The following is a 25666-nucleotide window of genomic DNA, read 5'->3' as shown; positions in this document are numbered from 1 at the left end:
TTAAATTAGGAGGTGTTATATTGTTGAAATGAGGTGTTGGAGAAGCGGTGATATAAGATGGTGGATGACAGAAGGCGAGTGTTATTGTCGAAGCATGGTTGAATATGTAGGTAATGAAGTGTGTTTATTTATTGTTGATATTTGGAGATGGAGGAGTGGTGGTAAATGTGGTGTTGGAAAATATTGAGGGCTTGGTATTTATGATTATGTGTTATTTATTTGTGGAGGCTGAAATGTTGTGATGGAGAAGTGATGTATAAGTTATGATATGTTATAGGGTTGAAATGTGGTGTTGGAGAAGTGGTGGTATAAGATGGCGGATGGCAGAAAGTGAGTGTAATGGTAGAAGAAGTAGAGGTGGTATAAGAGGTGGAGTTGGTGTTGTATTGCTGAAATGTGGTGTCCGAAAATATTGAGGGCTTGGTATTTATGATTATATGTTATGATTAATTTATGAAGTGTTATATCATTGGAATGTGGTGTGGGAGAAGTGGTGGTATAAGTAGAGGTGGTATATGATGTGGAGTTGGTGTTGTATTGCTGAAATGTGGTGTTGGAAGTATTAAAGGCTTAGTATTTATGATTAGGTGATGTATGGTTTGGTATTGAGATGGTTTATTTACGGCTGAATTCGTGGGAGTTGGGAGGTGGTATTATTGTATTGGTGTTTGGTATGAGTATTAAATTTTTGGAGCTGGAGAGAGGTGATTTTATTATCATTTTGTAAATTTTGGTTTGTTTGTATGGAGAGGATGAAGAAATATGATGTTGGAGAGGTGTTGGTATATGCGTGATTGGTATTTGTTATTCATTGCCGAAATTTTTGGAGATGGAGAGGTAATTTTATTATGGAGTGTTATGGCGGAATGAAATGAAACGAAGCAATGTTAACGCGGATTGGTAAAAGCTGTGGTATGATGGATTGGAATGCAATGACGGAATATTGTTGTTATTATTTAGCCTTTTACTATAGGAGGTGGAATCTGAAAGATTGAACGCAATGTTAGTGTTATGGCTGGTTTGGTATGCAATCGTGTAATGTTGCTGTTGTAGCTTATTTTGGAGTAGGTCAGGGAACAATAGAGGTGATGAAAATGCTGAAGCAAGAAGGTTGCGTGATGAGTGGGTACGTGTGAGTGATAACAAGCAGAAAGTTGCAACACCAGCAGTAGAATGTAAACATAGACCAGGCTGAGGAGGTAAGATAGTTTGGGACCAGCAAAAAGAAATGGGATAGTTGTTATCCTTAGTCTTATCTTTTCTTTTATTTTTATTCGTGAGTTGTTGTAAACTGGTGTTGATGGAGCTGGTTCTGGTATAGAACCGTGGCGTTAGGTCTTTTTGTTTTATTGTTCATTTCATTTTATTTTGTATATGGTGGAGAGTGGTGGCTTAGGTTGGACTACGTTTATTAATTTTATTAGTTATTTATTTATTATTATTGTGAACATGTATCCGGGGCTGAACGCCTGTTATGTTCATTAATAAATACAAATGTTCCTTGAAACAATCCCTCACACTCTTTTCTTTCAACTTGTCTAGATCCCATCTTTTTGCATTTTTTCATTTCTTCAATTTCTTCCAACTTCAGATGGCATTTCATGACCAACAAGTTGTGGTCAGTATCCACGTCTGCTCCTGGGAAAATTTTGCAATCTAACACCTGGTTTTTGAATCTCTGCCTAATCACAATGAAGTCTACTTGATACCTTCCACTGTCTCCAGCTCTCGTCCACGTATACAGCCGTCGTTTGTGGTGTCTGAACCAAGTATTGGCAAGGACTAAATTATGATCAGTGCAGAATTCAACCAGCCGACTTCACAAGAACACAATATGAAAATAAAGTTGGAATTCAAGAGGACAAATTGGGGTAAATATTCATTTACAGGATGAGGGGTAAGGGATTGGAATAATTTATCATGGGAAATGTTTGATAAATTCTTAGAAAATATTTAAGAAAAGGCTAGGTAAATGTATAGCAGTTGAGGCAGTAGGCCAAGGTCTAGGAGCATGTAATGGTCCCAACGTTTCACCGAAGACTGCAGTCGTCATTTTCAAGGGTTCTGACTGACTTCGATGGCTGCGAAGCTCATAGCGTAACGGAGAGTGGTGTTGCGATTGCCCCTCATTATATAGTGCAGGCTACGGTGCGCTGCTCACCTATTGGTATGCCATGCTGGAGGGGTGGTTGCTGATTGGCTGTTCTTCGGACAATGATTGAAGCATTAAGGACCCCAATGTAGTTCTAACTGCCTTGGCCATAAAGATATCCAGCAAGCACTCCATCCCAGACCTCCAACAACCAGGAAGAAATATGAGGAGTGGCTGGCAGCTAAAGCATTTTGTGCAGTATACTGGGAAGACAACTAACAGAATAGGGAGGCTACTGGAATCCCATAGGGTAAAAACCATATACAGGCCAACGAAGAAAATCCAGGAACTGCTAAGACACAACGGGTGTCTACAAGATCCTGTGCACCTGTGGTCAGATATACATAGGAACTACAAAATGCAGCATTGCAACATGACTGAAGGAGCACAACAGGCACAGCTGGCTGGGACAAGCAGAAAGGTCATCAGCTGCTGAACACTCAATGCTAGCAGGCCATGATATACAGCACAGCAACACCAAAGTACTGTCAACTACTGTGTCTTACCACGCCTGGCTACAAAGTGAAGCCATTGAAATTCTGAAGCACTTGAACATCTTCAACTGTAAGGAGGAATCTGAACGGGTCAACAAAGCCTGGTTTCCAGTCCTGAAAGCTATACAGTAAAACCTCGTTAATTCGAAGTCATTGGGACTAAAAAATCGGACTTCGAATTACGTGATTTCGAATTAACCGCCAATTCGCAATTCCGAAGTACCAACCCTTGCCGCATTACAAAATATTCTATGGCCTGTTACTGCATGCAGTTAACCTTGATTCGCAGTTTATACCCTTCAAATGCCATGAAAAAAGAACTATTCCCAAAATATATCCAAGAAGGTGCATTTACAGTATTCAAGTAATTCACTCGGATATCTCACTGGCAAACATAACCTCATGCAACGAAAGAAAAAAAAAAAGCACGATTCAAAGACGAGGAGAAATCTATGCTGGCTCCCATGTGCAAGTGCTTTATTAATTGGATTACTATACTTTATGCATTTTAGATGCCTTGTATTTACAAAGGAAGTACCCGATGCCCTTAAAATCGAACTTTTCTATGACTCTATCCTTGTACGATTTCCCGCCAACTTCTTTCGTACTTCAGAAATGGAAACACTTGCTGCGTCACAAAGTATTCTAAGACCCATTAATACATGCAATCACCTCGATTCACAGTTTAAACCTTTCAAATGCCATGGAAAAAACTATTTCCGAAATGTATCCAACAAGGTGCATTTACAATGTTCAAATAATGCACTTGCATAAATCACTGACAAACATAACCTCACGCAACGAAAGAAAAAAAAAAAAAAAATCACACAGTCAAAGACGAGGATAAATTATGCTGGTCCCCCTGTGCAAATGCATTGTTTTTTGGATTTCTGTACTGTTCGCATTTTATATGCTTTGTACTGGCACGGAAAGTGCCCGACGCCCTTGAAACATTGTGGTTTATCGAACTTTCCTATGACGAGGGGATAAAGTTTCTCGCTTCCATCCCATGTGCATTGCAACGTACTACTATGACCCATTTAAAACCATAAGACCGTTTGGGCTTGCATTAAAATAAAGCAATGCAGTTTCACCGGCAATGACAATATTGTTCGGTGCCTACGCTTTTTCGTCAACTGTCGGCATCGCCAGTGTTCGCGCATTCTGTTTTTCCACACACTGCCTGTTGAGTGATATTACGGCGTTCCTTAAAAGGTTGAATACAAAAGAATTCCGATTTAATTCAATTTAGCAATCATGAAGCGCACTGTAGACCCACCGAAGTGACTGTAAGTGCGGAAAGCTACCCTTCCACGTTCCGGAACGCGCGTTCTATTATGACAAGAAGCGGATAAATTTCGAGTAGAAATTACTCTGTAACATACTATTGTTTTAAAATGTAAAGGCAGATTCGAATTAAAAGTCTGAATTTCGGTAATGGGGCCGACATTGTACTTCGAATTACGAATTATCTGTATTTCGAATTAAACAATTTAAATAACATGCAAAACTGTATCTCATGTTTCCGGGAACGAGAGCTTCTTCGAATTAGGCGGGATTTTGAATTAACCGATTTCGAATTATCGAGGTTCTACTGTAAATCCTGGAGGACACGATGGCCGCAGAAGACCAGATACAGCAATGGGTGATCAGTTGTCTATCTCCGCCAAGGCAGGTAGAACCACATTGGGGTCCTTAATGCTTCAATCATCGTCCGAAGAACAGCCAATCAGCAACCACCCCTCCAGCATGGCATACCAATAGGTGAGCAGCGCACCGTAGCCTGCAATATATATGAGGGGCAATTGCAACACCACTCTCCATTACGCTATGAGCTTCGCAGCCAATGAAGTCAGTTGGAACCCTTGAAAATTGCATATTATAAACTTCATTTTAGGTCTATATTGTAATATTACTAAAAAATTGTATGACAGATACCTTGAGGTTCCACCTATTCAATACAACTTAACCCTTGAAAATGCCAAACACAGTCTTTGGTGAAATGTCAGGATCATCACAGCCCTAAATGAAGATCACTGATGATTGATTGATACCTTCTGAATTGTATCGACATACATACCTAAGCCCAACCAGATGCTACACAAAATGGGTTCAGTAGTAAGCCCATACATACTACTAACTCTGTTGTCCATTTTGTTGGATATTGTAATCATTGCAATACAGTCACATGACATTTCAATGCATGCGGTTTCATTTCATTTCCACTACTCTTTCTAGGGGCGTAACTTACTTTGTCAGTGAGTGTATTGCTTTATACAGGAGACAGAAGACCGACTGGAGCTAAAAAAAAAACCATGATGATGATGATGATGATGATGGAAACAATACCACAGCATCAAAGTTAACTCATATTGATGTAAAACTGTACTAATACCAGCTATATTTAATGAATATTGAATTTTCACGACCGCATTGTAATCGAAACAGACTTTCAACGTATTAGGTCGTGTTACGTACATGTAGTACGTGTTGAAGAGATGTTAAGTACAGAACAAAAATGGCCAGCCGGACACCAGTGGGATCCGAACCCACAACCTCCCGATTTCGCGTCGGTTGCTCTACCAATTGAGCTATGGTGGCCCAGGCCATCCTTGTTCTGTTTGAAAGGATCTGAGCTACAGGTCTGGCACTGCTGCTAACACACTGTAGAGTGCGTTTAAGTCGCCCGTTGTGGGGCATGTCAATGAATATTTAATTTTCACGACCGCATTGTAATCGAAACAGACTTTCAACGTATTAGGTCGTGTTACGTACTACATGTATGTAACACGACCTACTACGTTGAAAGTCTGTTTCGACCAGCTATGTTTGTTAGTCAGTTTCTTTGTTTCTCATTCATGCCAATACTTATCATGAAGATATTAAGAGACTGGATCATTTTTTGATATGCCCAGTCTTTAATGTACAGTATATGCCATACACAGCTACAATTCAAGAAATAATACTATTCAAAAGATTAAAACTGCATTGCCATGTTGTGGCTTCCCCTCTCGGAGAACAATCATCATACGAGAAATGCAACCAAGCAAGCAAAGGGCGCCAATCTTTAAGATGAGGACTTAAAGATAAAATTTATAATCAAGCTTGGACAGACTCTTATCACAGGGGTGGGGTGATAGTGCACTAATCATTAAGCAGGAGAATTAAAAATCAAAAGGCTAATTAAGGCAGATTGATTAAAATGAACTAGAAAAATACTATTTATTATATTTAATATAAATGACGACGGTTTAACGAGAACTGAATTTAAAAATAGAAAATGAATTTAACAAAAAATTGAATGACTCTACTTCGCGAAAACTTGCAATATCTTTAACTCGCTTGCTCACCATGTAGTCTTGTTCTGCTGGTCCTTGGAAAGCTTCCATCCTTGTAGCGGGAACATCATCGGTCGTCTTTGAGATCTCTTAATCTGCAGCTAAGTACCATTCCTGCCTTGCAAATTGCATCTCCCACTAATTGGAAAATGACTTCAAAACTAACACTCCCTATTATGCTTTATCCCATATATTGGAGATAAGCCCTAAGTCATAGTTAGAAGAACCACCTTGGGTTTTATGGAGAGGATACTCAATTAAGAATCCTTCCAACTTTACTGAAAATGTTCTCTGAAGTTTCATTTCTATCTAGATTAAAACTATCTATTGACTTAGACTGGTTCAAACCGGTCTTGTAGCCGTGCTGTACGTAATTCTTGATGAGAGTGGCTCTACACCCCTCATTCAGAATTTCTAAGTATCGAGACGAAGAATCAAGTAGAAGATCAATAAGAAAATCACGTAGAAGATGTAGAATAACTCGTAGAAGTCCAGTAGAAGATCAGTAGAAGATCATAAGATCATAAGATGAAGCCACGAGCTCCAACACGCCCTTTTATAACCTTCTCTTGCGCTGATTACAGGTCGCTACACGTGGTCCAATCAGATGATACGTCTCTCCCCACTCCAGATATTTGAGTTGACGGGCCATAACCAAGATATCAACTGTTCTTCTATTCGTCCTTTCACTCAGTATCCATGGCAACATGACGCTCCTTTGAAAATATAGGCGTTGATCAGTTTGAATAATTCTGGTCGAAATACGGTAACTTACGTTACCACGCTTGAACACGTGCTCGCTTTTCTCAGAACTTGATGTCTAAATTTGTCCTTCCTTCCTCCTCGGTGATGTGGCAAGATAGAGGAAATCTACTGCAAGTTAATTTTAACCGACTGTCGCAAGAATCTAAGTGAATATGAGGATATTCAGCCCTCGTTTACAAGTCGTAGTTACAAAGTAATGAAATGATAGTGAGCAAATGATTAAACATGAATTATAATACAATTACATACCAAGATAAATATCATGACGTTAAATTCCTGAATTAATTACACATAATAAAATTAACATAATTACACTGTAACGTCTGGAACGTTACAATGTGAAGACACAACATGAACATCAAAATGTCCTAACATTGTGCGTTATACATCAGCAATTACTTTCACTATCCACTTACTAAAGGGCAAGAAATGGAAGAGAAGATATACATTTTAAAAAGGAAGTGGGAAAAGAAAACGAAGAAGTACTAAGAAAATAGAAGGGAAGTATCAAAGAAAGACAAGTCAGTCCATAGTAGTTGTTACTGGCAGATTGGCACGGGGTTGGAATTGACGTCCAAGTTGATCCCATCTAGACTAAATTCATTACACACCGAGCTCGATAGCTGCAGTCGCTTAAGTGCGGCCAGTGTCCAGTATTCGGGAGATAGTAGGTTCGAACCCCACTGTCGGCAGCCCTGAAAATGGTTTTCCGTGGTTTCCCATTTTCACACCAGGCAAATGCTGGGGCTGTACCTTAATTAAGGCAACGGCCGCTTACTTCCCAGTCCTAGCCCATCCCTGTCCCATCGTCGCCATAAGACCTATCTGTGTCGGTGCGTCGTAAAACAACTAGCAAAAAAAAATTCATTACTCAAAAAATTCAGTATTTTTGGAAGACTGCTAGAGAACTTACTGAACATTTCTATGAAAATGGGAAGGAAACGAAGTTCTACGTAAGGGGCCACACATGAACCTTAGCCTACAAGAAATACAAAGCCTGCTCAGTCGCAGTGCTCTCTACAGAAACAGTGTCCGCCTAGCAGTGCGCGTCTTGACCGCTGCAGCGCTAGTATACCACCTCACATCAGCACTCAGTAGCACTGCTAACGGGAGATAAAACCTGCACAAATTTACCTCTACACTACACTTCCTGTATATTATATACGTTACTGAGCAGAATGAAGTAGAAAATAATAAAGGTCCACCTTTTACCCCTAGGAGTTCAATTCAGCTGTGGATTTTCATTCCAGATAACACATATAACTGTCAAAATTTATGTCTGGCATTTAAAAGGATATAAGGTCTGCACTAGATATGTTTACTACCGCACCGTAGATTTTCAGTGAAAAGGAACTACTTTAACTATTTTCCTTGATATTTTCTTCTCATAAATTGTTTTACTTCTTGAGAAGTATTCTAGGCGATACTCACTCATCTGTCATGTCATTAGCGTAGTTAGTGACAGAGGGGTGCAGAAACTTGTGCAGTATTATTCTGCTTAGTTCCTCAAGATGATCACTTTTCCCAAACTGTAGAATAGGATTTCTAGCAACACGTGGCAACAGTATTTCGGTTAATGTTTGTGCTATTTTTGGACTGCTCAGCATTACCGATAACATTTCATCCCTTACTTGCCCCAGTTTCATCAGCAGTGAAACAAAACTTGGCTTTGGATACCTGAGACGTGAGACCACCTCTGTCTTTGATTTTTATTAATGACCTTAGTGGAGATGGGCTCTGGATACTACTAATTTTATCAACACACCCTTAACATGACATGTGGTCTTCGACAACTCTTACCAAATACCCTCCAATATATGCCATTGCAGCACTCGACAGAGCGGTCACTAGGGTTCCATAACTTATTGTTGGTACCACTTACACAACAGAATAAGGAAATTATTATCATCAGAACAGGAGCAATAATAATAAGTAACCTAATTTTTGCCGTCACATGGTCTGCATATTTACTGTACCATACCTTGTCTGCTTATTGCTTTAATCCATAATTCCCTAGTTGGCTCTTGGCAAGGGTATTCATGGAAACTAGTTCCAGGAACTTTATTTCTAGAGCCTTGTTTACAACACGGTACGCAACACCATTGTACACAATTGTAATAGGATTGACGTATTTTAACAATACCCTTTTCCCATTTGGTCAGTGTGTAAATTAAGCCGAAAGTGTCAGGTTCCAATTCATCCTCAATTTACAAGAGTTTACCCATTTCACATCGGATGGTAAAATCATTTTCTGCGGCATTTGCAGCAAAGAGGTGAGGGAAACTTGTTTTATATTTCCCCCTAACAAATTATAATCAATTTAGCAAAATCAACACCGTGTTTTAAATGATGCATATTAAGATACGCAAAACTGTAGCTGCCTAAAAATATTGTAGAGCCTATTTGAGAGTCTGTTTTAGGCAGCCAAAATAACATTTTAGCACCTACAAATCCGAGAAATTCCTGTGGTTGTTGGAAGTGTAGAGTGTTGTCTGAATATGAAAGGAAAAGTGTTGGAACAAACACAAACGCCAGTCCCCGAGCCAGAAGAATTAATCAGACGTGATTATAAAACCCACCCGGCCGGCAATCGAATCCGGGACCTTCTGAACTGAAGGCATCAACGCTGACCATTCAGCGAAGGATTCGGACAAAACAAAATCATTATTTCTGTCTGAATTAACATTCAACTTTCGTAGTGGACGTCACCAGTAAGCATACAACGTGTAGGAATACCGCCAACCGAGGTGTTCATGTGAGGTTGAACTGCAGCGCCTCTAGCGGCAAGTATAGCATCCACAGGGCGGACAGCTATGAGTGGCTATTGGGCAGGCTTTGTATTCCTTGTAGGCTAAGCATGAACTAACAGAGTACCGGTATAAGGCAAACCACTGGTTAGAGACTTGTAATAACCTTCTTCGTTGCTATCAAAGAGCAATAATTAGTTGCACTGTAATCACAGATGAAAATTTGGTGCTATATAATAAGTATAAGTTGGACAGCGGCTAGACTATAATAATACTTCAAGGGAGAAAACCAAAGTTTACTCCAGTGAAATAAGCTATAATTTTCTGAATGACACGTACACCCAGATATGTTTTTATTAACTACAAAAGAAATATGTATACAGTGGTGATTGATGTTTTTCTTTAAAGGCCCAATATGAAAAGGGAAGAAAAGCATCCTTCCCTCTCAAAAAATGGAAGACAACTGACAAGGGAACATTGGCAATGGTTAATTCTCCGATCACGATGAAACTTGGAAAACACATTGAGGTACATGTAAAAAGATGTCAACATCAATTTTGGGAGCCAACATTCATTAGGGCGTAAACTAAGGGGCCTAAAAGTTGTGACATTTCAAGTTCCGCGCGAACAGAGATGAATACCTGCTGGCCAATGATAAGCCAGCACACTGCCTGCCTCGTGCCACACCTCTGCACCTCCCCCACTCCTTCTGGTTCACCACCACGTTTCCCTTCTCCCCGCGCCTGCTTAGCTGTCGAACAGGACCGGTGCTACACTTTGCGTACTCTATCAGTCTTCCTCATAGCTCTCCTTTGTAATTCCCACATTGCATTTGTCAGTTTACTTTTTCTGAAATGTTTATGAAAACGTTCACGACGATTCCTTAATTTAATGTCAAAAACTTCAGTATTGAATCCAGATTTACATTAAGGAGTGAGTGTAATTGCAATTACAATTAGTATTTCCTTACTACAATTAGTATTGAATAGGTGGAAACAATTCCTTAGGGATAACGTCGTTGAGTGTGTCAAAAACTATTTTTCATCTTTAAGCAAATCACGGAAGTCACGGCGAAGAAGGTCCGCTGAACTTTTGGAAGCTGCAGCTTTATGACATGATTGAGGGTGTGTTTTAAGAAGTCACCTGTTTTCAAATAGGTTTTGACACTCACGGGGTGATGTCACACTGTGTGACGTAGGCTGTATTAACGAATACTGAAGCACGGTCTTTTGCGCTGCATGTGAAATTTTAAGTTTTAGTTTCCAGCACTGGACCATCTGATATGTTGATACCAATAACTCTCTCATTTGTTTTTTTAAACAAACATTTGTGTTTTCCATTTTTCTGTCAATGAACATACATATACTATTATTGTAACTATTATTATTGTTTGATTCAATTCTATAATCTGATTTTGCTATGTATTGATTAATTATCGCTTGCTTCATTGTATTTAATTTATTATGTATATATATGTGTGTGTGTTAGCATTAAAATAATGTAAAGTGAGAGTTGCTGCCTAATATCAGATATGGATATATTATTTGTAAAACTGCTTTTAAGACATTACAGCACATGGTGCAATACTGTTACAGTAACTGTCGAGTCAATGCTCTGTCATTGTATGCATTTAGAAGTATGAGATAATTTAGGGAGTTCCTACTTTTCCTGAGGCTATTTCATCACAATCTGTAATACTTTGGAGCTGGGTGGGAGTGACATCATGGGCTGTTTTAGAGATGACGTGGGTGTTATACCATGTGACAACTAGTGTCTATATATAGAGCAGAGGATCCTATAGGGGTCAGTCAGTTGAATCGAGAGGCTTGCCATAGAATGTTGTAGTTAGTTCGAAGGACAGCCTCACATGATGAAGTGTTGTAGTCAGATGGAAGTGGATTCTCAGTGAGTCGGTTAGTCAGTTGGATGGAGAGGCTTGCCATGGAGTGTTGTGGCGTTGGACGGTGAACAGTGAGATAGTCAGTCATATGGAGAGTAAGGCCACAGGTGGATACAGTGCCTTGCCATCAGGAGTTCTACTGAGATGATAGCGACATGGATACGTAGTCGTCAGTGACTAAATGGATTAAATGTTCAGAGTGTTTTTCGTGTATCTGTTCGGTCGAGTTCTTGTGTCAGTTCGGTGACAGCCGAGCATTGAGTCTTCATAATGCAGACTAACAGTTATCAGTGAATTACTTGTAAAGTTGATTGTGAAGTGTGATTATATTTTCAAGCCATGCTATATCTCGTGTGTGAAACTAAAAGGATACTTCACCAAATTAGGTTTGGGATACTTACAGCTGATACCAATTCAAAGGAAAACGTAATAACACTCAAAGTGTTCAAGGTATTGTTGAGTGAAACAGTGAGGGATAAATTTCTTATACAACTTTTAAATGTATGGTAAAGAGGATTTCAAATTTAATGCCTAGAGTTTCTTTTAGTTATAATTTCAGTGCTTTTAAATTATCAAAGCAAAGATTACCATTCAAATTCTAAATTTAAAGAATATATTTTATTTAGTATCAAATACAATGAATTGTTTTAATTCAATGATAGATCAGATAACCTAAAATTTTAATTAGGAAAGGACAACGTCATTTTCCCAGAACCTATATGTTATGCTGTCAAAGTAAGCTACACCCTAGAGATATACAAGATTCTCATTCTATTATCGTTACATTTATTTGTAGCTGACACCCATCAACAATTGTATGTGTAAGTAGTCAGGTAAGTACTAAGTGAGACTACATAGTCCGATGATCGAGCATTTTATTTAATGAATATTTTAATTCTGTTTCATTTTAAATTTGTGACCAAGCACAGCAAGCCAGAACAGGGACAAAGCCACGACAGTGTCAATTCAACGGACACCGCAGACTTACAGTATAAAACATGAGCAATCAACTATTGGAGGAGTGGAAAAAGGAAATATTTGAAATTTGTAACTGTGCAAAAAAATTCTGTCGTTTGCATAGTGAGGCACAGCTGCCTGCCTGGAAAAAAGTAGTGGATGAAGGAGGCTCTCTCCGAGACAAATTTGGTCTTATTGCAATGGATTGCAAGGAAAAATTTGACACGGAGTATCGTACGCCCACCAACCACGACGTCACAATCGAACAGTTGGCAATGCAAAGTGCACGCTCTTGAGGGATCCATGAATGTAAGACGTCCTCAGGCTGGTTGTACGACTTCAAAAACAAATTTGGAATCACATCCCGAAAAATTACTATCGTGACAACAACGAAAAAACTTGACAGGGAAACTGACGTTATGGCAGAAGCCGAAATGTTTGTGGAAAACGTAAGAGAAAAAAATACAGTTACACAGCCCATCACATGTTAACAGCGATCAAAGCAGCTTTAATTTGGAAATGTACAACACCAGAACATTAGCACGCCGAGGAGAAAAGTCGATTACGACAGTGGTCCAATCAGGTCCCTCTACTACACATAGCTACATGATTATGCCTACCGTGTCAGCAGAAGGCGAGCTACTCTCCCCGTTGCTAATAGTTTTAAAGGAAAGAAATGGTGTTTTTGGTTCCCTTGTTAAGAAAAGAATATTTTCACACAAAACTATTAATGTCGTGTGCACCACATCTGGAAAGATGGGCAAAGCAAAAGTTCAGAGCTGGTATAATGGCATCTTGAAACCAAGTTTACCCGATGGACAAAACATTTTATTGTTAGATTCTTTCTCCGGCCACAATGGGCTTGTTCATGGCATGGAAGTAGAAGTTATGACAATTCCAGCTGGTACTACAGCAGTTTGTCAGCCATTTGAGATGCATGGGTTTCGGATTTGGAAAACATAGACAAGAGGAATTTATTCCAGGCTGCGAGTCATGAACACAGGCATCGTGATGCACCACCGTAACACTATCTTAAAGTTGAAATCACTGTTACATTTCCAGCTGACATCTCCTCGATTCACAAACATGTGGAAGTACTTGTGGTACCGCAGTGAGTACTTTGATGATCATCCTGGACATTTTGAACACCCGGTAGTGAATTCCTTTGACAGTGATGGCTTGTTATGATCTTTGTGCCTGAATACAGGTTTTGTCAAATGTGCTTGGTGTACAAAGGACTTGTGCGTCAAACACTTCTACAATGAACACCACTACTGATAAAAGTATGATGCCTGTTGTTAATTGCGATTTTCTTTACTATCAGTTATTGATGGGGAGTTTGCCCGCTGTAATGTATGTGGAGTCATTTATTGTGCTGTCTTGTAATTTTTTGTTGTTCATACAATAGACATTTTAATTTTTATGTATGTAACTGCCATTGTACCCAGAAGACTGTAGTGTGATAGTTTAATATCAGTACTTGTTGAATACATAGACCTTCATCAGCAATAACACAGAAGTACCGGTAAAGTAAGACTACAGGTTTGCCTGCGATTACTGTATATCTATTGCATATATAAATGCACATCTTTATTTTTAAAGGCCTTTCTTATTATGTCAAACTTTACTACATTCCATGTCATACTCATTTCAAAGTTGTCTATGCATTAAATTGATTTATATTTGGCAACTATTGCTGCAATTGAAATGTGTTGTGTCTTTCACTGCAAAATATAAATCGTTTTGCACAAGCACAAATAAAAATATTCTATCTATATTCCTTATACCAGAATACGCAATACGACCCCCTGTGGGTGGGGGCGGTAGAATAACACCCACGCTATCCCCTGCCTGTTGTAAGAGGCGATTAATAGGGGCTCCAGGGGCTCTGAACTTTGGAGTGTGGATTGGAGACTATGGGGCCCTTAGCTGAGTCCTAGCATTTCTCCCATTTACTTGTGCCAGGCTCCTCACTTTCATCTATCCTATTCAACCTCCCTTGGTTAACTCTTGTTCATTTCCGACCCCGACGGTATTACGTATCAAGGCCTAGGGAGTCTTTCATTTCCACGCCCTTTGTGGCCCTTCTCTTTCTTTGGCCGATATCTTCATTTTTCGGAAGTGTCGGATCCCTTCCTTTTTTCCCTCTGATTAGTGTTATATAGAGGATGGATGCTTAGTTGTACTTCCTCTTAAAACAATAATCATGACCGTCACCAGTACGCAATACAGAAAATACCAGTAATTTCAAACTTGGAGTTTATAACCGTTGTTGGTCCGTAATTTCATTATGACACAACTGATAGTGTATACAAAGTGGTGGAGGGGCATAAAAAGAAGGTCTGGACCTGTAACCAGGTTTTGGTATCCTGAGGTTAAGAATCTCATTACATTCATTAAAATCCTTTACCTGGGCATGTAATTTCTTTAAATAGGATTGTATTTAACATTGTTTAAAGGTGGGTGATTTAATTTAATTAGTTTTATATGTATGTCCACTCTAAGGACACTACCGACAGCTTTAAGGTGGTTGTAGAAGTAAGTAATCATTTAAGCGCAGGTCGGACATGGTACCCATCCCGTATTTGACCACGCCTGATGGTGCTTAACTCCGGGTTGTACCGACGAATGTGATAACTCACCAGAATTAGCAGAAATGAAAGTATAAAATTTGAATAAAATATGGGTATATTAGTTTAGGTTATTTATTATCATTATGCGTGAAAAGGAACGTTATTTAGGGATTTCAATAATTATAGTACAAAAAGAAGCAAAGTATAGTGCAGGTCCCATTCAAAAGCTAAGCAGACGAGCAGGCGTGGGTAGAAGGGAAACGTGCGGCGAACCATAAGAGGGGGGAGGGGAGGAGGTGCAGAGGTGTGGCATGAGGCAGGCAGTGTGCCGGCTTAGCATTGGCCAGCAGGTATTCATTGCTGTTCGCGCGGAACTTGAAATGCTGCAACTTTTAGGCCCCTTAGTTAATAGCCTAATGAATGTTGGCACCCAAATTGATTCTGACATCTTTTTACGTGTAGGCCTACCTCACTGTGTTTTCCAAGTTTCATCACGATCGGAGACTCAACCATTGCCGATGTTCCCTCGTGAGTGAGATCAGATAGCCAGGTTCAGAGGAACTCATAATTAACCAAATGAAGATGTACTTTCATCAATGGAAATATTAAATAAGTATCAAAGTTCTTTGAAATTATTTAAGAAAAGACAGGTAAGCAACTGATAGGGAATCTGCCACCTGGTGGTGGTGATAGTTATGATGGTTGTTGTTTTAGGGGATCCAACATCAAGGTTTCTTCCTTTGGAGGAGATGTAGAGAATAACGAAAGTAACCTTTTACAAATAATGTTGACATCTTCGGAACCCATGGATGTCACACATCTTTCATCATTTTATTAACTTAATCCATAAGGCATTCAATACTGGTATGTAAGAACATGAGGGGAATCCAGAAGATATACTTACTCCCAAATGAGTTTGTCCAGATTTAGCAGCTTCAACAGCTTTTCTGAAAGTTTCTTCAAAGGGATTGACATTTTGCAGATCCTGAAAGAGACCAACTTCCTCACAGTTACGGATGAATCTTGTAGGAGTGGGAGTTTGGTCAGCTGCAAATACAAAAGTCTTTAATTAACATACATTCACACACACAGACATGCATACATATATTACATACATACAGTATTAAGTATCTGACGAGTTATTACTGGTGGCAGCAATGGGAACTACTCGCAATAAACAGAGCATTAACACAATCTGTCACCTCAGCATGAGCTCTATAATCACTTATTTAACATAAGAAACTTCATCTTGATTTACCCGTATTGAACTGAGATTACAAATACTTATAAAATCTTACAGGTTACACCTTTTGCAATACAAAAACACTGTTGTCAGATGTTTTACAACATATCTTTAATAGCAGACTAGTTTCGGCGCTAAGTACGGCGCCATCATCAGCTGCGTGAAAGTAAAGAGAAACTTGGCAATACACACAAAATATACAACATATTCATACAAATAACTCCTTAATACCTTGTATTAAATTATGTTAAGTTAAAAATTACCCCAGGTTACCACAAGTTAACACCATGTGGGTCAAAACATTAAAAACATAAGTGAAAAATCTCATCTCGGGATAATGAGTTGGATTCCATTATTTAGTAATAATACTTTTTACGCTCTGTATATCAGTTCGTTGGCATATAACTCCAAGGTCAAATACAATATTAGAGTTAAACAGCATAGATCTAAATTCAAATTTGTGGTATTAAAATGTTCATTCCACAGTTATAATACTTTAAAAATCTTATGCCAATAAAATTTGTCGTGTTTGCATTATTTATGTTCTAAATAGTAAAATATGCCGTCTTCTGAAACTTGGTGCTTGTAGCAAAATGTAAAACTTGTGTTGTTGTCTGATTAGGTAGAACTGTAACATCTTCAGGGCACATATTGGCAAATGGACTAAGCTTCTCAGTTCAATACCAGATCCCTGCAATGATGAAAGCCCAATATTAACGAAGGGAGACTGGCTGCAAAACTTGCCATATTAAACTTGTTTTAGTAAACTCAGCTCAATGGCCGTAGACTTAGCGCTTCCTTTGGAGGAGATGTAGAGAATAATGAAAGTAACCTTTTACAAATAATGTTGACAGCTTTGGAACCCATGCTATTAAAGATATGTTGTAAAATATCTGACAACAATTTTTTTTGTATTGAAAAAGGTGGAACCTGTAAGATTTTATAAGTATTTCTACTCTATAATCACGTCATCTTGGAATACTAGAGAACTGTCTTAGCCATTACAATGTTGTTGTTCGTGTGCAGTGAACTGATATAAGAGATCAGTTAAAAGTACCGTTCTCAGAGTTTAAAAAATTACATGATATATGAAAAAAATGTTATATGACTAACTTTCCTGGAGCATAGTGAAGTATGAAACAAAATTCCTTTCGGTACCTTGATGCATTATGGAGTAGAAAATCGAAAGGATTGTGATAGATATTGGTTTACAAAGCAGTGATATGTTTTTTCACACTGCCTAGTGATGTTATTTGCATAGGGATGTGGTGACCCCATCATCCAGTGTCCTGGACAATACAATCAGCCTCTTGAGTGACTCCTGGGATAAGGCATCTCCCTTTACCAAGTGCCAAGGGCCTCCTTGGAAAGCATATTAACAGGTAGAGGTTTAGGGCACTTTGTTGTTCCTGGGAAAAAAATCAACCCTTAAGGCAGATGTACTATAGGTTGGTCAACGGCATCATAATGTGGAAGGCAATGGGAAATCACCGTACTAAAGATCCTCTGGATATTCCTAGTATAATTATCATGGCAGCATCCATTGCAAAATATTCCAAAGTTGTAATTCTCTCATTCAGATCTCTAGGGGGTAAATGCCTTGAACACTGCTGCACAAAGGAAAGCACTACTTCTACTAATGAATTTGGGAGCATGGAATGCACAATCAATTTATGAGGTAGGAACGATACATAATGTGATTCATGAGATGCAGCGCTTCAGAGTGAAAGTGTTAGGACTGTGTTAGACTAGATGGTTGGGTTCAGAGAACTCATAATTAACCAAATGAGGATATACTTTTATTAAGGGAAATGTTCGATAAATTTTGAAGTTCTTTGAAATCACTTACGAAAAGTCTAGGTAAACAACTGATAGGGGATCTGCCACCTGGCTGACGGCTCTAAACATAGGCAATAGCAACTGAAGTCACTGGAACAGTGTAGCAATTTTAGTAGACAGGACCACCTATCAAGTTGTAACTGGTTTCATGCCAATATCTGACAGAGTTCTTGCCATACAGATTCAAACTTCAAAGATGTGGTAAACTCAACATACAGCAGGTGTATGCCCCAACTGCTGAAAAGAGTGAAGATCAAATAACCCGATGAGTGCTACGCCCGCCTATAGACGGGCTGACGTGGCCAGTCCATCAGTGCTACGCCCGTCTATAGATGCTGCACGAGAATTTTAATTTTTTTTAGTTACCCGGTTCACTTTTGAGTGCGAATTTGATCTCTGACATGTTCTGCCATCTGTTGGGTATTATGTAGAACTAACTGATCAGATTATAGCTTCAGGAAGTAATTTACAGAGCTTTTCTGTAGACATCTGTGGAGTTCATCTGTGATGTAAACATACATGGCGGAACAACAATTTAGTTGCTCTTGCAGCGATGTTATTTCAGATCACAGAATCTTTCAGTTATTAACTACAGCAGAAAATGATGATGGAGATAATCATTTTAAGGAATTGTTAGGCGATTTTGAAAGTGAGAGTGCCGAAAATATTGTATGTGAGAGAGAAACAGAGCCTCCTTCTAAACTAAAGAAGAAAAACACGGCGAGTACAAAAGCTATTTTAGCGCTAATTTCGTGGAGGATGGATTACTTTTCTTCACCAGAGTTAACTGTGACAGGCTCTGAGGGCCAAGTAGTGTTTGATGACAACCCAAAAATCATTGATTTTTTAGAAACTTTTGTGCCAGTGGAGTTGGTGCAGATAGTTGAACAAATCGGCATCACAAACAACCAGTAGAAAACATTTAACTATCACCACATTCCAGGTTTGGAAAGTATTTAAAAAAAATCAACTTATATACTTCTAAGAAGTTACATGTATTAGTTGCCTACACATTTTTGGAAATAATATTATTTTGGGCTCTTTACTTTGTATTAATGCAGGCATGGGCACATAAGTGTAATTTTGTTTTCTCTCAAAATAATATCGAACATAAGTGTAGGATTTTCCATTTGCATTTAGATTTATAAACATTTTATCCAATCACCCCACTGATAAGTTAAAAATTGAGGCTTCTACAATTTTTTTTACGTACAAATGAAAAAACTCAGCACTGAGGTACCAAACAGTCAACTGGTAACTCAGCACTTATAAGGTTAAAACAGTTTTACAACAAAGTTGGACAAGCACTGAAGATTGCTAAATCTTGACACATTATGATATTTATGGACAACTTTAATGCAAAAAATGACAAGGGAAGTGAATCCAACTTCACTGGAGAATTTGGATCGGAAATGTTAGCACAGTTCTGTCAAGATCAGAGAATTAGTTATTATAAGCACCTAGCTGTGAGAAGGCTACATACTTAGAAATCACCAGAAATCACCAGCAGATCAAACTGACAATACTGTAAGAAATAAAACACATTATATTCTCATCAATAAATGCTACCATAACTCTGTTCTAGCAGTAAAAACTTTTCCTGGTGCAGACATGAGGTCAGACCATAATCCATTAGTTGTTAAGTTTTAGGTCAAGTTCAAGAAAATAATATGAAGATAACAAAGAGATAAAATGCCAGTTCCTAAATTAAGAGATCCAATAGTGAAAAACAACCCACAGAACAAATTAGTGAGCAACTGAAGATAATCCAGAATGAAATTATAATGTTTGTGGGGAAAAAAAGGAGAATGTTAAGAATACACAAGAAATTAATGGTGTTCTAAAAATGTACATAGCAGCAGGTAAGATGGGTTGGATAAATGCTGACATACTAAAACAAATGGATATGGGAAGGGATTATAAAAACAAGGATAAAAAAGAGATACAACTTATATACAGAGATCATCAACATCATCATAATAATTTCTTCACTCCAGCAAACCGAGTGTGGCTGAGCCCGAACGTCCTCCAATTTGTCCTGTCCATCCACAGATGTTGTACACATATGCAGCACAAGTGTACATCTCTAATTTCAAGGTCCTTGAAAATCTGCTTCTCCCAAACATCACGAGGTCTCTTCCTAGGAACACTGTGGTCAAATTATGCTTGAGGAGTCCTGTGGGGATCCATCCTTTTCATGTTGTAACGTTCCAGACGTTACAGTGTAATTATGTTAATTTTATTATGTGTAATTAATTCAGGAATTTAACGTCATGATATTTATCTTGGTATGTAATTGTATTATAATTCATGTTTAATCATTTGCTCACTATCATTTCATTACTTTGTAACTATGACTTGTAAACGAGGGCTGAATATCCTCATATTCACTTAGATTCTTGCAACAGTCGGTTAAAATTAACTTGCAGTAGATTTCCTCTATCTTGCCACATCACCGAGGAGGAAGGAAGGACAAATTTAGACATCAAGTTCTGAGAAAAGCGAGCACGTGTTCAAGCGTGGTAACGTAAGCTACCGTATTTCGACCAGAATTATTCAAACTGATCAACGCCTATATTTTCAAAGGAGCGTCATGTTGCCATGGATACTGAGTGAAAGGACGAATAGAAGAACAGTTGATATCTTGGTTATGGCCCGTCAACTCGAATATCTGGAGTGGGGAGAGACGTATCATCTGATTGGACCACGTGTAGCGACCTGTAATCAGCGCGAGAGAAGGTTATAAAAGGGCGTGTTGGAGCTCGTGGCTTCATCTTATGATCTTATGATCTTCTACTGATCTTCTACTGGACTTCTACGAGTTATTCTACATCTTCTACGTGATTTTCTTATTGATCTTCTACTTGATTCTTCGTCTCGATACTTAGAAATTCTGAATGAGGGGTGTAGAGCCACTCTCATCAAGAATTACGTACAGCACGGCTACAAGACCGGTTTGAACCAGTCTAAGTCAATAGATAGTTTTAATCTAGATAGAAATGAAACTTCAGAGAACATTTTCAGTAAAGTTGGAAGGATTCTTAATTGAGTATCCTCTCCATAAAACCCAAGGTGGTTCTTCTAACTATGACTTAGGGCTTATCTCCAATATATGGGATAAAGCATAATAGGGAGTGTTAGTTTTGAAGTCATTTTCCAATTAGTGGGAGATGCAATTTGCAAGGCAGGAATGGTACTTAGCTGCAGATGAAGAGATCTCAAAGGCGACCGATGATGTTCCCGCTACAAGGATGGAAGCTTTCCAAGGACCAGCAGAACAAGACTACATGGTGAGCAAGCGAGTTAAAGATATTGCAAGTTTTCGCGAAGTAGAGTCATTCAATTTTTTGTTAAATTCATTTTCTATTTTTAAATTCAGTTCTCGTTAAACCGTCGTCATTTATATTAAATATAATAAATAGTATTTTTCTAGTTCATTTTAATCAATCTGCCTTAATTAGCCTTTTGATTTTTAATTCTCCTGCTTAATGATTAGTGCACTATCACCCCTGTGATAAGAGTCTGTCCAAGCTTGATTATAAATTTTATCTTTAAGTCCTCAACTTAAAGATTGGCGCCCTTTGCTTGCTTGGTTGCATTTCTCGTATGATGATTGTTCTCCGAGAGGGGAAGCCACATAAATTCTCGCCACACGTTGGAGCGGCATTTATGTGGCTTCCCCTCTCGGAGAACAATCATCATACGAGAAATGCAACCAAGCAAGCAAAGGGCGCCAATCTTTAAGTTGAGGACTTAAAGATAAAATTTATAATCAAGCTTGGACAGACTCTTATCACAGGGGTGGGGTGATAGTGCACTAATCATTAAGCAGGAGAATTAAAAATCAAAAGGCTAATTAAGGCAGACTGATTAAAATGAACTAGAAAAATACTATTTATTATATTTAATATAAATGACGACGGTTTAACGAGAACTGAATTTAAAAATAGAAAATGAATTTAACAAAAAATTGAATGACTCTACTTCGCGAAAACTTGCAATATCTTTAACTCGCTTGCTCACCATGTAGTCTTGTTCTGCTGGTCCTTGGAAAGCTTCCATCCTTGTAGCGGGAACATCATCGGTCGTCTTTGAGATCTCTTCATCTGCAGCTAAGTACCATTCCTGCCTTGCAAATTGCATCTCCCACTAATTGGAAAATGACTTCAAAACTAACACTCCCTATTATGCTTTATCCCATATATTGGAGATAAGCCCTAAGTCATAGTTAGAAGAACCACCTTGGGTTTTATGGAGAGGATACTCAATTAAGAATCCTTCCAACTTTACTGAAAATGTTCTCTGAAGTTTCATTTCTATCTAGATTAAAACTATCTATTGACTTAGACTGGTTCAAACCGGTCTTGTAGCCGTGCTGTACGTAATTCTTGATGAGAGTGGCTCTACACCCCTCATTCAGAATTTCTAAGTATCGAGACGAAGAATCAAGTAGAAGATCAATAAGAAAATCACGTAGAAGATGTAGAATAACTCGTAGAAGTCCAGTAGAAGATCAGTAGAAGATCATAAGATCATAAGATGAAGCCACGAGCTCCAACACGCCCTTTTATAACCTTCTCTCGCGCTGATTACAGGTCGCTACACGTGGTCCAATCAGATGATACGTCTCTCCCCACTCCAGATATTCGAGTTGACGGGCCATAACCAAGATATCAACTGTTCTTCTATTCGTCCTTTCACTCAGTATCCATGGCAACATGACGCTCCTTTGAAAATATAGGCGTTGATCAGTTTGAATAATTCTGGTCGAAATACGGTAGCTTACGTTACCACGCTTGAACACGTGCTCGCTTTTCTCAGAACTTGATGTCTAAATTTGTCCTTCCTTCCTCCTCGGTGATATGGCAAGATAGAGGAAATCTACTGCAAGTTAATTTTAACCGACTGTCGCAAGAATCTAAGTGAATATGAGGATATTCAGCCCTCGTTTACAAGTCGTAGTTACAAAGTAATGAAATGATAGTGAGCAAATGATTAAACATGAATTATAATACAATTACATACCAAGATAAATATCATGACGTTAAATTCCTGAATTAATTACACATAATAAAATTAACATAATTACACTGTAACGTCTGGAACGTTACAATGTGACCATACCATTGTAATCTCTTGACTTCTAAGATCTCCAGCAAGCTTCTTTCCAATCCAAGCTGCTGTCAGATATTCACATTCCTTATTTTATCCTTTTTTGATTTTTGTAGACAAGAATGGAGGAATTTAATTTCTGTTGGCTGAAGATGACCCTTTGTTGATCCAGTAAGTGTTGTTGCTTCCAGACCATACGTCAATATAGGTACCAGATATATTTTGCACAAGTTGATCTTGGAAACTAAACGGAAAGGTTTCATCCCTAAGTATTTGACGTACAGCATGATAGAATGTGGAAGCTTCCTGTATTTAGTTGCTAATCGCCTGATGTAAAGTATTGTCTGAAGACAGAACACTACCCAAGTACTGAAAGTCATATACAATATCCATCTCATCTCTAATTCTTAGATGAACAGTTGGAGAGTTTATACTCATCACCAAGCCAACTGTCTTGGTTTAGCTGAACACCAAAGGTTGTAAACGCTTCATGCCAAAGATCTAGTCTAGCTTGTACTTCTGCTTCTGTCACACCCCATTATGATTACATCATCAGCACAAACCAGGGCATTAGTTATTGAATCCTTTCTTTAACTGCTTTTAAAAGTTCATCCATGACGATTATGAAGAGGAGTGGTGAAAGACAAGTTCCCTGCTGGACTCCACTCTTTGTTTTGAACCAATCAGACCTGCCAACCTTGACCTGGACACAACTCTTGTTTCACTATATAATCACTGTACATGTGCAATGATGTCATCGGGCACTTTTTTATGCCTCAATATATAGAGATAAAGAGGAAAATTTAAAAAGGCAAAAGAGGAGTGGTTCAGCAAGAAATGCGAAGACATAGAAAGATTAGCCTTGAAACATGATAGTTTCAATTTACATAAAAAAGTGAAAGAGCTATCTGGTAAAAATACAACTTTCTAAAGCTGAACAAATAGCTGGACAAAAAATGATGATATTCATGATATGGAAGGAACAATACGCACGTAGAAAAGAGTACGTCGAAGAATTGTTTGCAGATGAAAGGGTGGAGAACCTTACTTGTGAAAAACAGAATGACTGCTGCTCTGACATTACAAAAGCAATATTCCATGCAGTGGAAACTGCAATAAACAATAATCTATGATCTGAAATATTAGAACTCACTGATCAGGAAAGTGGTAGAGATATCAGTAGATTTATATAACACCATTTATAACTCTAGATTTATTCCCAGAGAATAGCTTCAATCTACATTCATAGCTTTACCAAAAAAAACCACCAATATGAGAGACTGTACTGACCAGACAATTAGCCTAAATGAGTCATGGATTCAAAATATTCCCTGAAGATCACCAATAAAAGGATACACAGGAAACTAGAACAAAATATAAAAGAGACCCAATTTGGCTTCAGAAATGCGTTGGTAACAAGGGAAGTTTCATTTGCCTTCAATGTACAAGTATAGCATATAAAATAAGAAGTGTGAGCACTGCAAGTGTTGCCGTGGTGCACTGCCCAGATGGCACTGCGAATACCTGAGACTAGCATGACGAACAGTGGTATGTAAGAAATAGATATATAGAATTCACACTTACGGAATACTTCAGCAGATGGACAATTTTGAGTATTTGAGAGATGATTTTGCTTTCAGTGAGGTAGATAATTTCCTTCTTATCTCCTTTGGGTGGAAGAAGAATCGGCATTTCAAGCAGCAGAATACAAGTTTGGGTAGTAAACATAACCCATGGCCTTCACAGCTTCCTAATTGCAAAGATTTCACTGAAATTACATTTAAATCATCCAAACACTCCAGGAATATACTGCACATACCCCATGAACTGTTAGCACATGATAGTCTTGCGGCAGCAATTACTATTCCCACTTGCAAAAATACATCATATACGGTACACTTTCCAACGTACAGATAAGGTATGTATCACACTTAGTAGAACTATAATCTTTCATTAATGTTGGTAAAGCAGGTACAAATATTCAGATAAATCTAAAGTGCCTTCCACAAGCACTTTCAATCACACCCAGCAAATGCTGGGCCACTACCTTCCCAATTCTAGCCCATTTCCTTCCTAGCATTGCCGAAAACCTTTGATGTGTTAGTGCGATGTTAAACCACTAGGAAAAAAATAAAATAAAAACAAAAGGATTACAACATTTTTTGAAAAGTGCATGTATCGTAATTATTTCAGAGGATGTTCCACCACGTAATATAAGTTTCATGTTCCTCTGATCCTGTGTAGGAATTGATGAATTTAATGCATCAATCTTCTTGTGAAAGATTCAGTTGTTTTGCTACCTTATAAACTCTCTTAATTAATAAACCGATAAAATGTTAGCCCACTATTGACAGATCTACTGAATAGCTGAAATACCAATCAAACGTCCATTCACTGGAATAAATTTTGGTCCAAATGAAAAGATATAAGTTTATAGTAAGCTTTCATACCAGAGAATTTGGGAGGTACATCACATTCGTAAACTTTCCAATAAAATGAGTAATCACCATCATCACCATTGCAATAAACGTTGTCATGGATATAAT

The 25666-nt window shown here is 38.3% G+C and overlaps 1 protein-coding gene across 1 annotated transcript in view; it reads right to left on the bottom strand.

The window, feature by feature from the left end:
- The window catches only part of Atf-2 (Activating transcription factor-2), a 136220-nt gene that overhangs the window by 78938 nt on the left and 31616 nt on the right, over positions 1-25666 (bottom strand). The window contains exon 3 of the mRNA XM_067147599.2: positions 15831-15973. Coding sequence (XP_067003700.2) covers positions 15831-15973 — 143 coding nt within the window. The remainder of the gene's footprint in view (positions 1-15830; positions 15974-25666) is intronic.

Source organism: Anabrus simplex, chromosome 5, assembly GCF_040414725.1.
Source record: "Anabrus simplex isolate iqAnaSimp1 chromosome 5, ASM4041472v1, whole genome shotgun sequence".
Taxonomy (NCBI): domain Eukaryota; kingdom Metazoa; phylum Arthropoda; class Insecta; order Orthoptera; family Tettigoniidae; genus Anabrus; species Anabrus simplex.
Note: the sequence above shows the minus strand (reverse complement) of the source record. Positions and strands in the feature narration are given on the sequence as shown.